At 38.7% G+C, this 13,548-nt stretch overlaps 1 protein-coding gene across 1 annotated transcript in view; it reads right to left on the bottom strand.

Moving 5' to 3' along the window:
* Positions 1-13,548, bottom strand: part of LOC111654035 (discs, large homolog 2 (Drosophila)) — a 135,421-nt gene that overhangs the window by 33,195 nt on the left and 88,678 nt on the right. Inside the window, exons 7-10 of the mRNA XM_087173557.1 lie at positions 12,651-12,820; positions 12,077-12,213; positions 11,008-11,152; positions 9,958-10,099 (exon numbers count right to left, since the gene is read on the bottom strand). Coding sequence (XP_087029683.1) covers positions 9,958-10,099; positions 11,008-11,152; positions 12,077-12,213; positions 12,651-12,820 — 594 coding nt within the window. The remainder of the gene's footprint in view (positions 1-9,957; positions 10,100-11,007; positions 11,153-12,076; positions 12,214-12,650; positions 12,821-13,548) is intronic.

A 13,548-nucleotide genomic window follows, 5' to 3' on the forward strand; every position in this document is an offset into this window, starting at 1 on the left:
TTTGTGTCAGAGACTTTCTAATTCTTACATGCCCCACCTTATTCCAAAACATTTTTTCTTTTGTGACTGACAAGTTCCTCTGTCTGTGGTATGAACCAAACTTTGATGTAAGGGAAAATGTGTTGGCGGTAGATAAGACTAGGAGGCGACTGCAGAGTCCTGACAAGAGATGAAGTCAGTGAGAAAATAATGCAAAGATGCGGTTGCCAGGGGCCTCGAAAGAGGGAGCAACAACCTGAATGCATGAGAGAAAACCAGGTGGTTATAAAGGACGACACAGTGACATGGCATGCCATTTCCACAGTGGGATGGGACACAGCGGCTGAGTGCAGAGAGGAGGTGATGGTGGTAGTGGAAAGTACCTGGTGATGTCCGAGTCAGGGAACAGGCTTAAGTGATAGTTTGGGAGGGGGGCGGAGTGGAGGATGCTTTTGTCAAACTCCACTGGGGAATAGTGTCGGGGGGAGGGTGCTTTGTCACATAGTTTGTTCACAGTGCTGTAAACTGGCTCAGGAGGCCTACAGTGGAGTGAGAGACAAGAGCAGAGAGGTTAGTGTCCAGAGACAGAGGTGGGGATGAAGAGACTGGGATAAATAGAGAGGAGACAATGAGGAGTAAAAAAAAAAGAAAGAAATAAAGTAGACTGAGACAGTAGATTAGGATGTACAGGATATATGGTTCTTACTGGTCAAAACACAAAAGTCACAGAGTCGGCTTAAAGAAAAAAGACACTCGTGTGAACAACTGAATGATGGTTAATGTGGACAGATGTGACACCGGTGGAACTGAATCGGTAAAACAAAAACATACCAGACATATGCACAAAATGTATCAAAACTAAGGGATCATGGTCCCACTGTTTCACTATTTGGCAATGTAGAAAGATTATGATGTTCCGGGAAGAGGTGAGAGTTATAATCGAAAAGATTATTTCAAAACAAATTGTACTGGACCCTAGACTCTCTCTGTTGGGTTTATATCCAGATAAACATAACTACAGTTAAAGCGAACAAGCATTTATAGACTTACATTTATAGATTTATAGTTTGCTTTATGCCAAAAAATGCATAGTACTGTTAGGACCAAGCACTACTCAATGGATAAGACAGATGTGATCAAGTCTTCCAATAGAAAGGATTTCCTACATATTAAAGGCTAAGCAGCATATAATTGAGAATGTATAGAGGCCCTTCATTAATTTTGTTAAGGACTTAGATTCAACAGATGAGCAAGTGGGTGAATAATTACTATGAACAATGCAGTTTCTGTGTCTATTTATTTATTTATTTTATTTCTCTCTTCTAATCACTTGTACATTTTTATCATTATAATTAATAAACCACATTTTCTACACATGTGTTTGTTAAGATAAGAGGAGCATTTGTTTGTTTGCCTGTTTTTTATTTATTTATTTTTATTTCTTACTGTGTTCAGCATGAATGCAGCTATCATATGCTGAAGTATACAGTATATTTTACAAATGTAAGAGGCTGTATTTCATGATGTTAAAATTTCTTGTCATATTGATATCTCATACTGAACAACCAGTTATGATATTATGGCTACTACTAATAACAGTTCTTTTTATTATCGATTTGATCAATTCATTTGTAATAAATACAAGGAAATGTCTTCAAATTGTTTTTTGACTGATCACCTGTCTAAAGTCCAAGGATATCGAATTCACAGACACTCTCACATTTGAGAAGCTGAAACCAGAGAAAGTTTAACAACTTCAGTGATGAATAAAATTAAAATTGCTGACAATTCATGTTCTGACACAGATTAATCACTTAATCGACAGCTGTAATTATTTCATGAGGGTCATTCATTAGACTAATTTCTATATTGACATGTTAAATGGTCTTAAGCTGATATCTTCAAGCTAAAATAATCACTTTTAAGAAAATTAATTTCTGTTATGAAAATGAATACAGTAGCTGTTAAAATCATGTAATTTGCTACGTTAAGGGGATTTTTTTGCCATTAAATAAAAAGGCTATGGCAGAAATTATAGAGTGATACAGATATCACAGCCGTAGTAATGGTACAGAATTTTGGTTAGATAATGAGGTTTATCTTCATTGTATGGATATTGTTAATTACCTGTGATTCCTCAAGTTGAATTCAGCTAAATGCTAAAATGTAATGTAATGGTAGCAGACATGGTTAAGAGTGATAAAGTCAGTGAATTGACCACGTAATATCATTATAAATCAAGCCAACTTATGTGAACAGGGATTAATCTATTTTTTAAAACATAAGCATGGATGATCATATTTTTAAATAGTAATTATTTATTTTTTTAGATATTTTAGAGAAATTTCCTTGAGAAGAAACTTCAGAGGATCTTCATACCGTTTGATCAGGCAGAAAAAAAAGAAAAAAAAAGAAAAGTGGTTCATGCAAAAAAACTGCCGTGATGAAATTTCTTCCAACAATTCCTTGTGATGAAATAAAAGATGTAATGACAAACATGCAAGAGCATGCAGTAGGTGACAGAGCACACCGAACATCTCACCTTAACTGGAAGTGCTGGGAATCAAACCTGTGACCCTCCCCATCATCTAGCGAAGGATTTCTAATAGGATGGAAAAAGTAAACTTTGGATAACCAACCACTGAAACCTGACTTTTTATCATGAAATGCTGTAATTTTGATATTCAAATTGCACTCTTATATTTTTTTTTACACATTAAGACACTGAGAAAGAAACACTTGGAGCATGCTACATGGAACAAAACAAGACAACTGAAAACAGAAAACCCATGTCCTTCACAGTATCGAAATGACTGTCCCATGTCAGGTATTTAGAGTCATCAACAACATCAACACAAAATATATAGTGTGTGTGCATCTCCGCTGTTTGTAAACTGAGTGTGTTTACTGGAGCCCGCAGTACAGTGGAAAGGAATCATTTACATAATGTGTGTGTTTGTGTCTATGTGTTTGTATGTGTGGTTACTATTGCAGACAAGGTTAGAGTAGATGGATGTGTAGCCAGTGTACACACACTAACACGTGAAAAGGGTCAAGGAGGAGGAGACACACATACAGACACTCCTGTGATTACTTATTTAAAGTCCCTCATGAGTTTGTGTGTCTGTGTGTGATTTGTAGGCTACAACTCCTAACACACACAGGCATGCATGTGTATACATGTCTGTGTGCACATCCATCCATGGTTAGTATAATAATTATTTGATGAAACTGTCGGTATGATTATATTTTAGCAATAATTCTAATGGATCTTACCTGTATAGGCCATGGTCACATAATATAGTAATTAATGTTACACAAGAGCATCTGCACTGTTATGTGTTTAATGGATAAAATATGAGATGCTACTTTTGCTAAAAGGAAAGCTGGAAATAACAAAGCAGAACATCCAGTTATAACTGACCGGTCTTAGGATATCCATTGAACATGATGTCCTAATCAATCATCTTGAAAAGTTGGTCAGTTTTTCTGACTGTGTGTTAAACTGGTTCTTAAAACATCAAACAGATAAAGTTTATATCAGTGAGATCACGTGTCTGAGAAATATGACATCTGCTGCCTTTGTCCATTTTTTATTCTCACTGAACATACAACTAAACTAACTTAATTAAACTAATCTGATTTTATCTTTAGACTCAGATCTGAGCTTCAAGTCCCACATCAACATCTTAGACACAGCTAAAGTAAGGCTATTTATAAATTAAGAAGATGCTGATTTATTTATTTAGTTCAAGCCAACTCGATTACTGTAATGCACTTTTCACTGTCCTCCCAAAAAAAACACTCAGAGGCTTCAGCTCATTCAAAACTCTGAAGCTCAGCTGTGAACTAGAACTAAGAGGAGAGAGCACATTAGTCCAGCTTTAGCTGCTCTGCATGGCTTCTTGTTATATTTAGAATTGATTTTAAGTTCCTCTTGTATGCTCCCTCCCTCAATGGGCGAGGACCAAGCTACTCTGCTAACACTGTGATTAACTATATACCTCCAAGAACATTACGATCATTTACTGCTGGTTTATTGAAGATTCCCAGTAACAGCCATAAGAAAATACAGCCTTTGTCAATTACACCCCAAAACTATGGAACACACTGCCTATAGAAACCAGCTCATTAAGTACTTTTAAAAGAAAGCTAAAGAAAGAAAATGTATCTGTTCACTATAGTCTTTTACTAGCTCTGACTTTCTTCACATAGCTCTGAAATTTTGCACTTTGCTCTGCACTTATGTACTGCTGCACTTCTTTTTATATGCTGTTGTTATTGATGCCAGTGGCTGGTTGATAAATTCGGAAGAAAAGACAGCACCACTGACAAGGGTGGTTATTTCTGGGGCAACATTAGGTTGTGCCTGGCGCAGATAAAACCCACAGTGAGATTGCCCCCGTAGGGAAAATGTCCTGGGGCAGTTGAAAGAGGCTGACCCCAGTGTAATCAAAACCTGTGGTGTGTTTGCATCTGTTGGGAAAAGAGATTCTGTCTTGAGTTTAACAGAAGAGAGTAGGAACACTCAGGCGAAAAAGAAAAGTTATTTGTCTTAAAGTTTCTTACAAGATTTTTTACGTATTCTATTTTAACTTTATTTATTTATTTAATCCTATCTTATTATTATTATTATTATTATTATTATTATTATTATTATTATTATAATATTGGGTTTTCTTTCCATCTCATTTTCCATTCATATTTGAAAATGTTTATGTTAATTTCATGTCCATTTCATGTGAAGCACTTGGTGCATTAATTATCACACTATGTATGTGTGTCTCATTCTCCACGGCCCATTTCACCACCCAGATTCAACCCCATAGACACACATGCATAAAAATACACACCTACACACCACACACAATGCTGCATGGACTGAATTAGTTTGTGATGTCAATGTTTGGCCTAAGCATGATGCAGAACACCACCACACTGGTCTGTTCCTTGTCCTCTTAGAGCTTCTTCTCTATCAACTTGAGTGTTTGCATCTTCGCCTAGCAACTGTGTCTGTGGTTGAACTGTGGTTGAAGAAATAAATGCAGACCCAAAGCTGGTCATCGTCACAATAACAGCTGCACCGAATCACATACTCACATCTTTTTCTCAACATTTAAGCATCTCAATAAGTAAATGGCACTTTTAAAGCATGAATGAAGAGCTGAACAGAGTTTTGGTGAGTTTACCCTCCATTGCATCTGGTGATATAAGCAGCCCTGCAGCCCTGCAGTTTCACTAATCATATTACAACATGACTAATCAACTTGGCATGCTATCAAAGAAAGTGTGAATGTCTTAGGACACTAAACAAAATTAGGTCACTTCATCTGCTTGCACAATGCTTTTTCTTCAGACAACAGAAAGCAGTGACAGGAGACTGAGGAGAGAGAACTCTGCAAGGCAGAAACTTGTGCATGTGATCAAAAACATAACTAGAACCAAACTGTTTATACAAGCGGTTATTCTACTTTGATTCTGGGATTCTGTGCTTGAGTCTCACTGGTGAGCTGCAGAAGCTCTCTGCGAGCCTGTCATTCATTGACAGAGCAAGCTGTGTGCGTGTTCCAGTGTTGTTTCCCTTTCAGATACCGTTTCTCTCCCATTACAGTTGTGCCTCCCGTAATGCTCCCCCCTCAGCGGTGAGGGTTAGGATAAGGTTAGGCCCAAGTTGAGTTATGAAGAAACATGTATTGACTGGGAAACAGACTGTGACACAACTCCAGGACTGTGCGCAAATATGTAATCAACTCTACCTGATGTGATCCAAGCTGCTGAGAGAATTAGAATTAAAGACCTGCCTCTAATACACTCCTGCCTCAAACAAAAGCCTGTTATCTTTTGCAGTTGAGGTAAATAAAGGCCCTGGTCACTGGAGGCCCTGGAGGAAATACTGTAGTTGAAAACTGTTATGGATATGGTGTAAATGTAACAGATGACATAATAGTTCCAACCAAATAATTTTGAAGGCACAACAGCCAATGGAAAAAGTCCAAGACTTGGTCGACCAATGGTGTAACATCATCACTCAACTCTATCGCTGACATTTGCGGATACCAGTCTGGCCAACAACAGGTGAGCAAACACGCTGTTTCAAGGGATAACAGAAAATTGTGGAAAAGATGTTCACTACAGTATGGTGAATTAGCTAAATGAGCTGTTCCACTAAAAGAAGTAGTTTCAAACACCTGGAAATAACGTGAAAATAACAGAAGACAACATGGTGAGCTTCATAAGAATTTGGACAACAATAAATTGCCTATTTGGACTTCACACCCTGTCAGTCATAGATCTAAGGCATTTTACTTGATAGCTTCTAGTAAACAACATGATAACTTTGGTAAGCAATTACAAAAATTTTAATTGACAGTAAACAAGCTATATTTTGGTAGCAATGAGAGGCTTCACTTGTGTTCGCGTTCCCATCCCATCTAATCTAGTCAAGTATTGTCTGCCAGCTCTATCCTCAGTCATCACAGAAATCAACAACTCCTTCTTCATCTGTGGTTCAGTCCTCCAAACACTCGAGCTGGCTGCTGTCATCCCCGTCCTCTAAAAAACCTGGCTTTAACCCTAATATGAGCAATTTCTGTCAAAAATACTGGAACGTGCTGTCACCTCACAACTCACCTCCAACTAATGTTTGGACCATTTCAGTCCAACAAAGCACAGAATCAGCCCTTCTCTCCTCCGACTCTGGTCTCTTCAGCATCATCCTCCTCCACCTCACTGCAGCTTTTAACACCATCAACCACACCATTCCCCACCTTGAATCCTACGTCAAGATCACTGGTACTGCTCTCTGCTGGTTAAGTTCAAATCTCACAAATAGAGAGAACATCAATAACTGCATCACCTCCATCGCTCCTCTCTCCCAAGGCGTCCCCTAGGGTTTGGTGCTTGGCCCTCTTCTATTCATCCTCTACATGCTCCCCCTTGGTAACATCATGTCATCATGGTCTCCACTCCACCAAATCCATCACCACTACAAATCACTTCACTCTGACCAACTGCATCACTGAAATCAATTCACGGGTGCAAGCTAACTTCCTCGAACTTAACTGTGATAAATCAGCCATCATCATCATCATCATCATCATCATCATCATCCTAAACTAAAACCACTAACAACTTCTGCCTCACAATCACCAACTCCGCTCCATCCCGTTCCCCATACATCCGCAACATTAAAGTCGTTTTTGAAAGCAACCTCTCCTTTGATCACTACGTCAATCAAATCACCAAAACTGCTTTCTTCCACCTAAAAAACATTTATCCAAATCATCCAAAGTCTTCAATATGCTCCAGTACATCAAGGTCTCTGCAAATCTTGCTCCTGTGACCAGGTCATCCTCCAGATCCACTTTGAATTCCATCTCTTAACTTACAAAGCGCTCCATAACCGGGCCCCTTCCTTCCTCACTTACCATCACCACACTCCTTCCCGCAGCCTCCCCTCCTCTGATGCCAAACTCCTGTCCACGCCACCCAAAACCAAGTGACACAGCATTTTCCATAGCTGCCCCCTCCCTCTGGATCTCTCTCCCCAAACACATCTGAGACCGCACTGATCTGTCCATGTTCAAATCACAACTCAAAACTCTCCTTTTCAGAACTGTTTTTAGTGTAGGATTAATATTGTGTCTCATGCTTTACCTGCTTTATTTTATTGTTTTTCTATGCTCATTTTTTAATTCATGTAAAGTATTATAAATAAAATGTATTATCATATTTAATTTCTGAAAATATGAAAACCTTAAAAAGACTACTACTACTTGCTTTCCTATTGAGGTTATTTTGCCTTCCCTTTAATAGAGTATCTCTATGAGGACTTAATTCAAGACATGAGATGCTTGGCTCTAAATTGTTAAGACACACTAAGTAAAACATAACTACAGTAAGTAAGACATGAAGACAGGTCTGAGTTGCCAGAACAACTTGATTTTTTTCTGCTACTGCTGCTAAAACAGAGGGGACTCTAACCACTTCCCTCACCTGGCTGAAAAGAAATATTGCATCATGTGATAAAATGAATGATGCATTATATCCAGTACTACAGAACGTGAGGATCCACTTGGCTCTGCAGTTTCCACACTGTTGGATGTGTAGAACACAGTGAACAAGACTGACACAAGCTTCTGTCAGTGTTACACTTTAGGCAGCATGGTAATCTCAGAGGCTATTACAGATGCACCTTGGGCAAGAGCAAATAGTAAACCTCTTAACTCTAAAGAGAATGGAGGACTAATCCCTCACTCAACAAAGCTTAACACAGGGGTCCTTCAGTTATCCTCTGAAACGAGTTTTCTTTTTAATCACTCTGCTGCAATATTCCTCTGCCAGTCTTTATTTTGCAAATGGAATATGACAACATGTATGGCTTATTCTAACAGAGGCATTATGAAGTATATGTATTCATTAGTTCTTTCTGATTTCCACCACTTTTCCTTGTTGTGTTACCTGAAAATCTGCTCTAGTCTGCAATTCTTCTGTGCCATATAACCACTAAATATACCAGCTGAGAATGCCACTCAGGTCAAACCTTATATCTGACAAGCAGCAGGGGAAACCTCCACCTCTGGCAACATTTGAAACAGACTTTGATAGGAAATTTGACCCCTTTAGTCCCGAGTTGTATAGCAGCTTGCTTTGGGATTAGGTGTTAGGGTATAGCATCTTAAGCTTGCTTCTGGTTGGACTAGGAGCAGCTGTCAGAGCGAAGTGACTGAAAACTGAACAGGTAGAAAATATAGCAGGCAGGGAGGACGAGTGAGAGCAAACACAGCTGAATAAACTGGAACAGTCAGAGCTCTAGCAAAATCTGAGAAGATCTGTTTCCATTTCCACTCATCATTAAGAACTAAAAAGATTAAGAAATGTGTCACTAAAAGCCATTTATTTTTATTTCATATTAGAACTTAGAGCAAAACTAATTATGCCTCTGGCTAATTGATTTTTCAACCAAAAGACATAAAAAATAAATAAATAAATAAAATTCTGGGTTTGCTCAACTCAGTTTCAATTCCCTGCACTGCTTCATAAAACTGTTTTTTGTAGCAGTATAGCTGATTATTGAATGTGGCTCATCTTCACAGATGTGAAATAGGATTTGTTGTAGGATTTGGCTGTTTCTAATAACCAAAAAAACTAAACTGATCTCAGGAAAACACATAAAACATTTGAAACAGAAAGACATCTGTCTTTGCCACAGATGCCACATTAGCACAGAAACAGGCAGGAGGGACAGAAGCACTGTTTTCTATCAAACTATCCATCCACAGTCCCTTTCACATTTTAACCTGTAATTATACAAATGTCTTGTACTTTGAAGGGACAGCTGCTGGACCTGAGGCAACATTTAGTCTAACAACATTATTTCCAATTACCAACATAAACAGAAGCCTTTCTAAACAACAGCTTGTACCACCAACACCAAAACACAATGTAAGGACTATGGTTTTGTTATGTTGAATTATAAAGCAGTTACTCGATACTCCAAGCGGCGCAGTCATGGCAATGGCATCAAGCAACACATGACATGTCGAGCCAGAAATCACAAGATACATTCAGCCACAAACACAATACAGCACAACAGAAATACAGGACTAAAGCAGACCAGTGCATTTTAAATTTTTCTTTCTTGAGACCGATTAGATCAGAATATAAAGTTGCAGCTCATGAATGGGGATCAGGGGACTATTTTTTATTTTTATTTTTTAAACGCTGCAGGGAAATGCAGACTTTGGGATTAGTGGAATTTTACAAAAATAACAGGTGATCCAAACTTAGAGACAAAAGATCTTTTCAGATTGGATCATAACTCCCGGTGGAGTTTTGATAGCTTGAGTTGCCACACAAACACACGTCAGTGAAGATAAGGGGAGACAGGACGAGCGGGTGGGACAAAATTTCTACTTGCAGTTCTAGTAGTCTGGTAGGAAGGGAGGTAATTACCGTAAGAAGGAAAAACCATCCAACCTGTTTATATCCTCTTCCCCTAGTAAGTGCTTTGGAAGTGGGGAATAACTCCCAGGGGAAATGGAGGGGAGACCAGACTTGTACTCCAGAGTGCCACTATTGATGGGAGAAGAGATATGATTTTCCATGGCTGGAGAGAAAGCTGTGTGAGAGAGTAAAAGCAGAGTGATGTAAACAGACAAAATGATTTGCACAATTTCAAGCCAATAAAGTATTGCTGCATGCTCTGTATTTCTAATTATTTAATTCAGTTTCAAAATAAAGTGATTGGGTTTAAACTGTGAAAAGAAAAAAGTGAAAAATATACTTCTAAGAATGCAGGATCTCTCTACGACTGTTCAAAGGGGTTTCACAAGTGAATTACATAGTAAAGTATAAATACAGTAAGTATAAAACCAACTATTTTTCCAGAGACAAATTTTAGTTCATGTTAGAGATTTAATAACAATGGAGGTGAATTAAAGACGCTCAGTGTAGTAAATTGTCATCTGATTGGGCAGTTCAATTGAGCTTTTTGGCCTCTATAGCTTGTTGTTTTGGTTTAACGGCACATTTACTTGTTCATAAACACCATTGTTAGCAATAGCAGGCAGCTGCTTTTAGTGGAAAAACTCCACAGTACAGTGGCCAACTAGTATAATCCACAGTGCACTAGTTAGTGACAAGCAGATGAAGAAAGTTGAGTATATAACAGGAGACCAAACCAGCACTAAAAAGGAGAGTGAATATTGGATTTACATATATTAGGTGGTGAGAAAATTAGTGCTACAGATGTTCTGTATCTGAACATAATTTTAACATGTAAATTAGCAACTGTTTGTATGTGGTGATAGTGATAATTAGGGTTGTGTGAGCCAAACACTGATTTCATGCAGCTTTAACTTGAAAAGGCTTTGTGTATTTGTGAAAGAGAAGCTGACTCACAGTCATGCCTTGACAATTGGCCTCACCAAACACAAATCTCACATGGTTAAGCTTTTTTGAAGACAAATGTTGAGTCAATTGATAACTAATACCTAATCAGTTAGAATACAAGAGGTGGTGACTTACAGTGTGTGATATCGGGAGGCCCATAGGGATCTGACAGGTAGACATTGGTGGGCTTTCCCACCTTTAGGTAGACCACGTCCGATGTGTTCTTCAAAATGGCCACAGCCTCTTCATGAGACACTTCCTCCAGACTGTAGTTGTTCACCTGTCCACACAATAAACAGTCTTTCTGTGTTCAGTGATTTGAGAGGCTGCCTCGTGTTCTCAGCTGCTCAATTCAGAACAGTCTGCCGTGTTCCCTGCCTCCAGGAGACTTGATTATGACAGATGGTCTTTGGGTGAGAACACGACAGTAGGAGGGTAATCAAATTAAGTGCTGGTTAAGCAAGCCGGACGCTCTCCTCAAGAGAAAGCTTGCTGCTAGAGTACTGAGCCAGTAGGCTACTTACGTATATATGTGCCAGAGAGTCATTTAATCACTTAATTATCATTTGGGACGAATGTTCTCAGCTGCAAACACACTACTTGGTCAATACACTGCTATTTGAAGTAATATACAAAGTATAACCTGATTCCTGGAGTCACCATTAGTCTCTTGGATGTCAGTTTTTATAATAGCAACCAGTGTATTAACAAGACACAAATGGGAAACAGGTTATTCATAAAACTATCACCAAAAGATTCAGTGTCATGGGCTATAAAGTCATCACCAAAGAGCCTGAATTACTCCATTTACTGAGTATCATTTATAACCCCATTGTTCTCATTTGTCAGCACACCAGAAGCAAAATAGGTGTGTTTTTAAGTGAGGGGTGTTTTTACTTAAATTACATATAAATTAGTGCTAGTGTGTTAGTGCCAGGACTGTTGTATTGGATTGAATTAAAAGGAGTGAGGTTTCTATCAGTTTCCACTGAGGTTCATTGAAGCCCCCACACAACCATATTCTAGAGCCTATAGAGTTTGGTGACATCAAGCGAATCCCATCAAGCTCCACCCACCTCAGATCAGAGTTTTCATCAGCCAGAGTGACTGGAAACAGCCTGTGTGTATTAAAGCTTGAACTACATCTTCTTGCAAAGTCAAAAAATGGGACTCGTGTGACATTACCAGCAGACCTGGTACTCACCATTAATAATCTGTCTCCAACTTGTAGCCGGCTGTCCTTCTGTGCTGCCCCACCATCAATGATTTTGGTGACGTATATGCTGTTGTCACCCGGGATGTGCTGGTTTCCAACTCCACCTGCGATACTGAAGCCAAGCCCTGTGTGTGTGTGTGTGTGTGTGTGTGTAGTTGGTTAGTTTCTGGGTTATGAGTCTGACAAATGTTACACATGATATATATGATGACATCTATTATGATATACAATTTATTAATTCTTTAAAATAATTGGATATTTGTATGCTAATATGTTCATCACTTCTTGCAGATGCTTTCTTAAAAAGTATTTTTAAGACCCTTTCATTAGCAGTAACTGTCTTTCCCATCAATATTACCACCATATTCTTATGCTGAGCCAGGAACAGACCTGTTAATATACATGCAGCAGTGACCAGCTTTGTTCCTGATCACCATTACCCATGAAATATTTACATGACGATCAAATCACAGGACAGAAGTGATTGGGATTTACAATAATTCTGTATGTGACAGACCTGTATGACTTGACTAAGCAGGACTGTTTATGTGTTTGAGCTCACCTTTTGGTCCTTTGATGAGTTTGATCTCAATGATGGTCTCTAGCATCGGCCTGCGGCGTCGCACGTATAGTCGGACAATAGAACCTGCAACCTTCAGGGCCTCCACTGCCTTACTATGAGATACTTCAGACACATCTGCATCATTCACCCGCAGGATGCAGTCATTTACTCTGGAAGAAGAACAGTAATGAGACGCTGTTGAACATTTTGACAAAAACAAGAACAATTTTATGTCTATCTAAAAAGCTACTTACAAACACATAAATCAACAGATTGAATTGAGTAAGTGGTAACTTTTATGAATATATAACTAACACAATATGTTTACACTATAAACAGACAGTAGTCCTACTTTTGCATCTTCTCCGTACACACAAACACACACATCTGATGGCTGAGTGCCTAAGATTTTGCCAAAAAATCCAGAATGATTTAGATGCCAACACCGAAGAGCAACAGAGGGACTTTTTTTTTTTCCACACCCAAGCAGCACTCCTTCCATTTTTCTTTTGACTTAAAACTGTCTGTTGTTGCCAGTAGATCATGGTAACCCGTGTGCTTGTACAGTGGGTTTAGTTTGCAGGCAAACCAAACCAGGTTGCAGTCTCACGACCCAAATAGTTAACTTAAAGAAGCTGACTCTCTCGACTAGCCCCAGGTCACAATAAGCATGCACAATAATGACTAAAAGACTTCTCTTTAAATACAAAAGTGTTTATTTAATCTTCATAGACGACACAATTTACCAATCGTCCAAGTAACTAAGCATGCAGAAAACACAGCAATACAGCAAATGCATTCAGAAAATGCATTCAGATGCTGTGTGTGTGTGTGTGTGTGTGTGTGTGTGTGTGTGTGTGTGTGTGTGTGTGTGTGTGTTTGCTTCTCAGTGAAGCTT

Source organism: Seriola lalandi, unplaced genomic scaffold (assembly GCF_002814215.2).
Source record: "Seriola lalandi dorsalis isolate HSWRI2012SDOR001 ecotype SW California unplaced genomic scaffold, Sedor1 jcf7180002054256, whole genome shotgun sequence".
NCBI classification, from domain to species: Eukaryota; Metazoa; Chordata; class Actinopteri; order Carangiformes; family Carangidae; genus Seriola; species Seriola lalandi.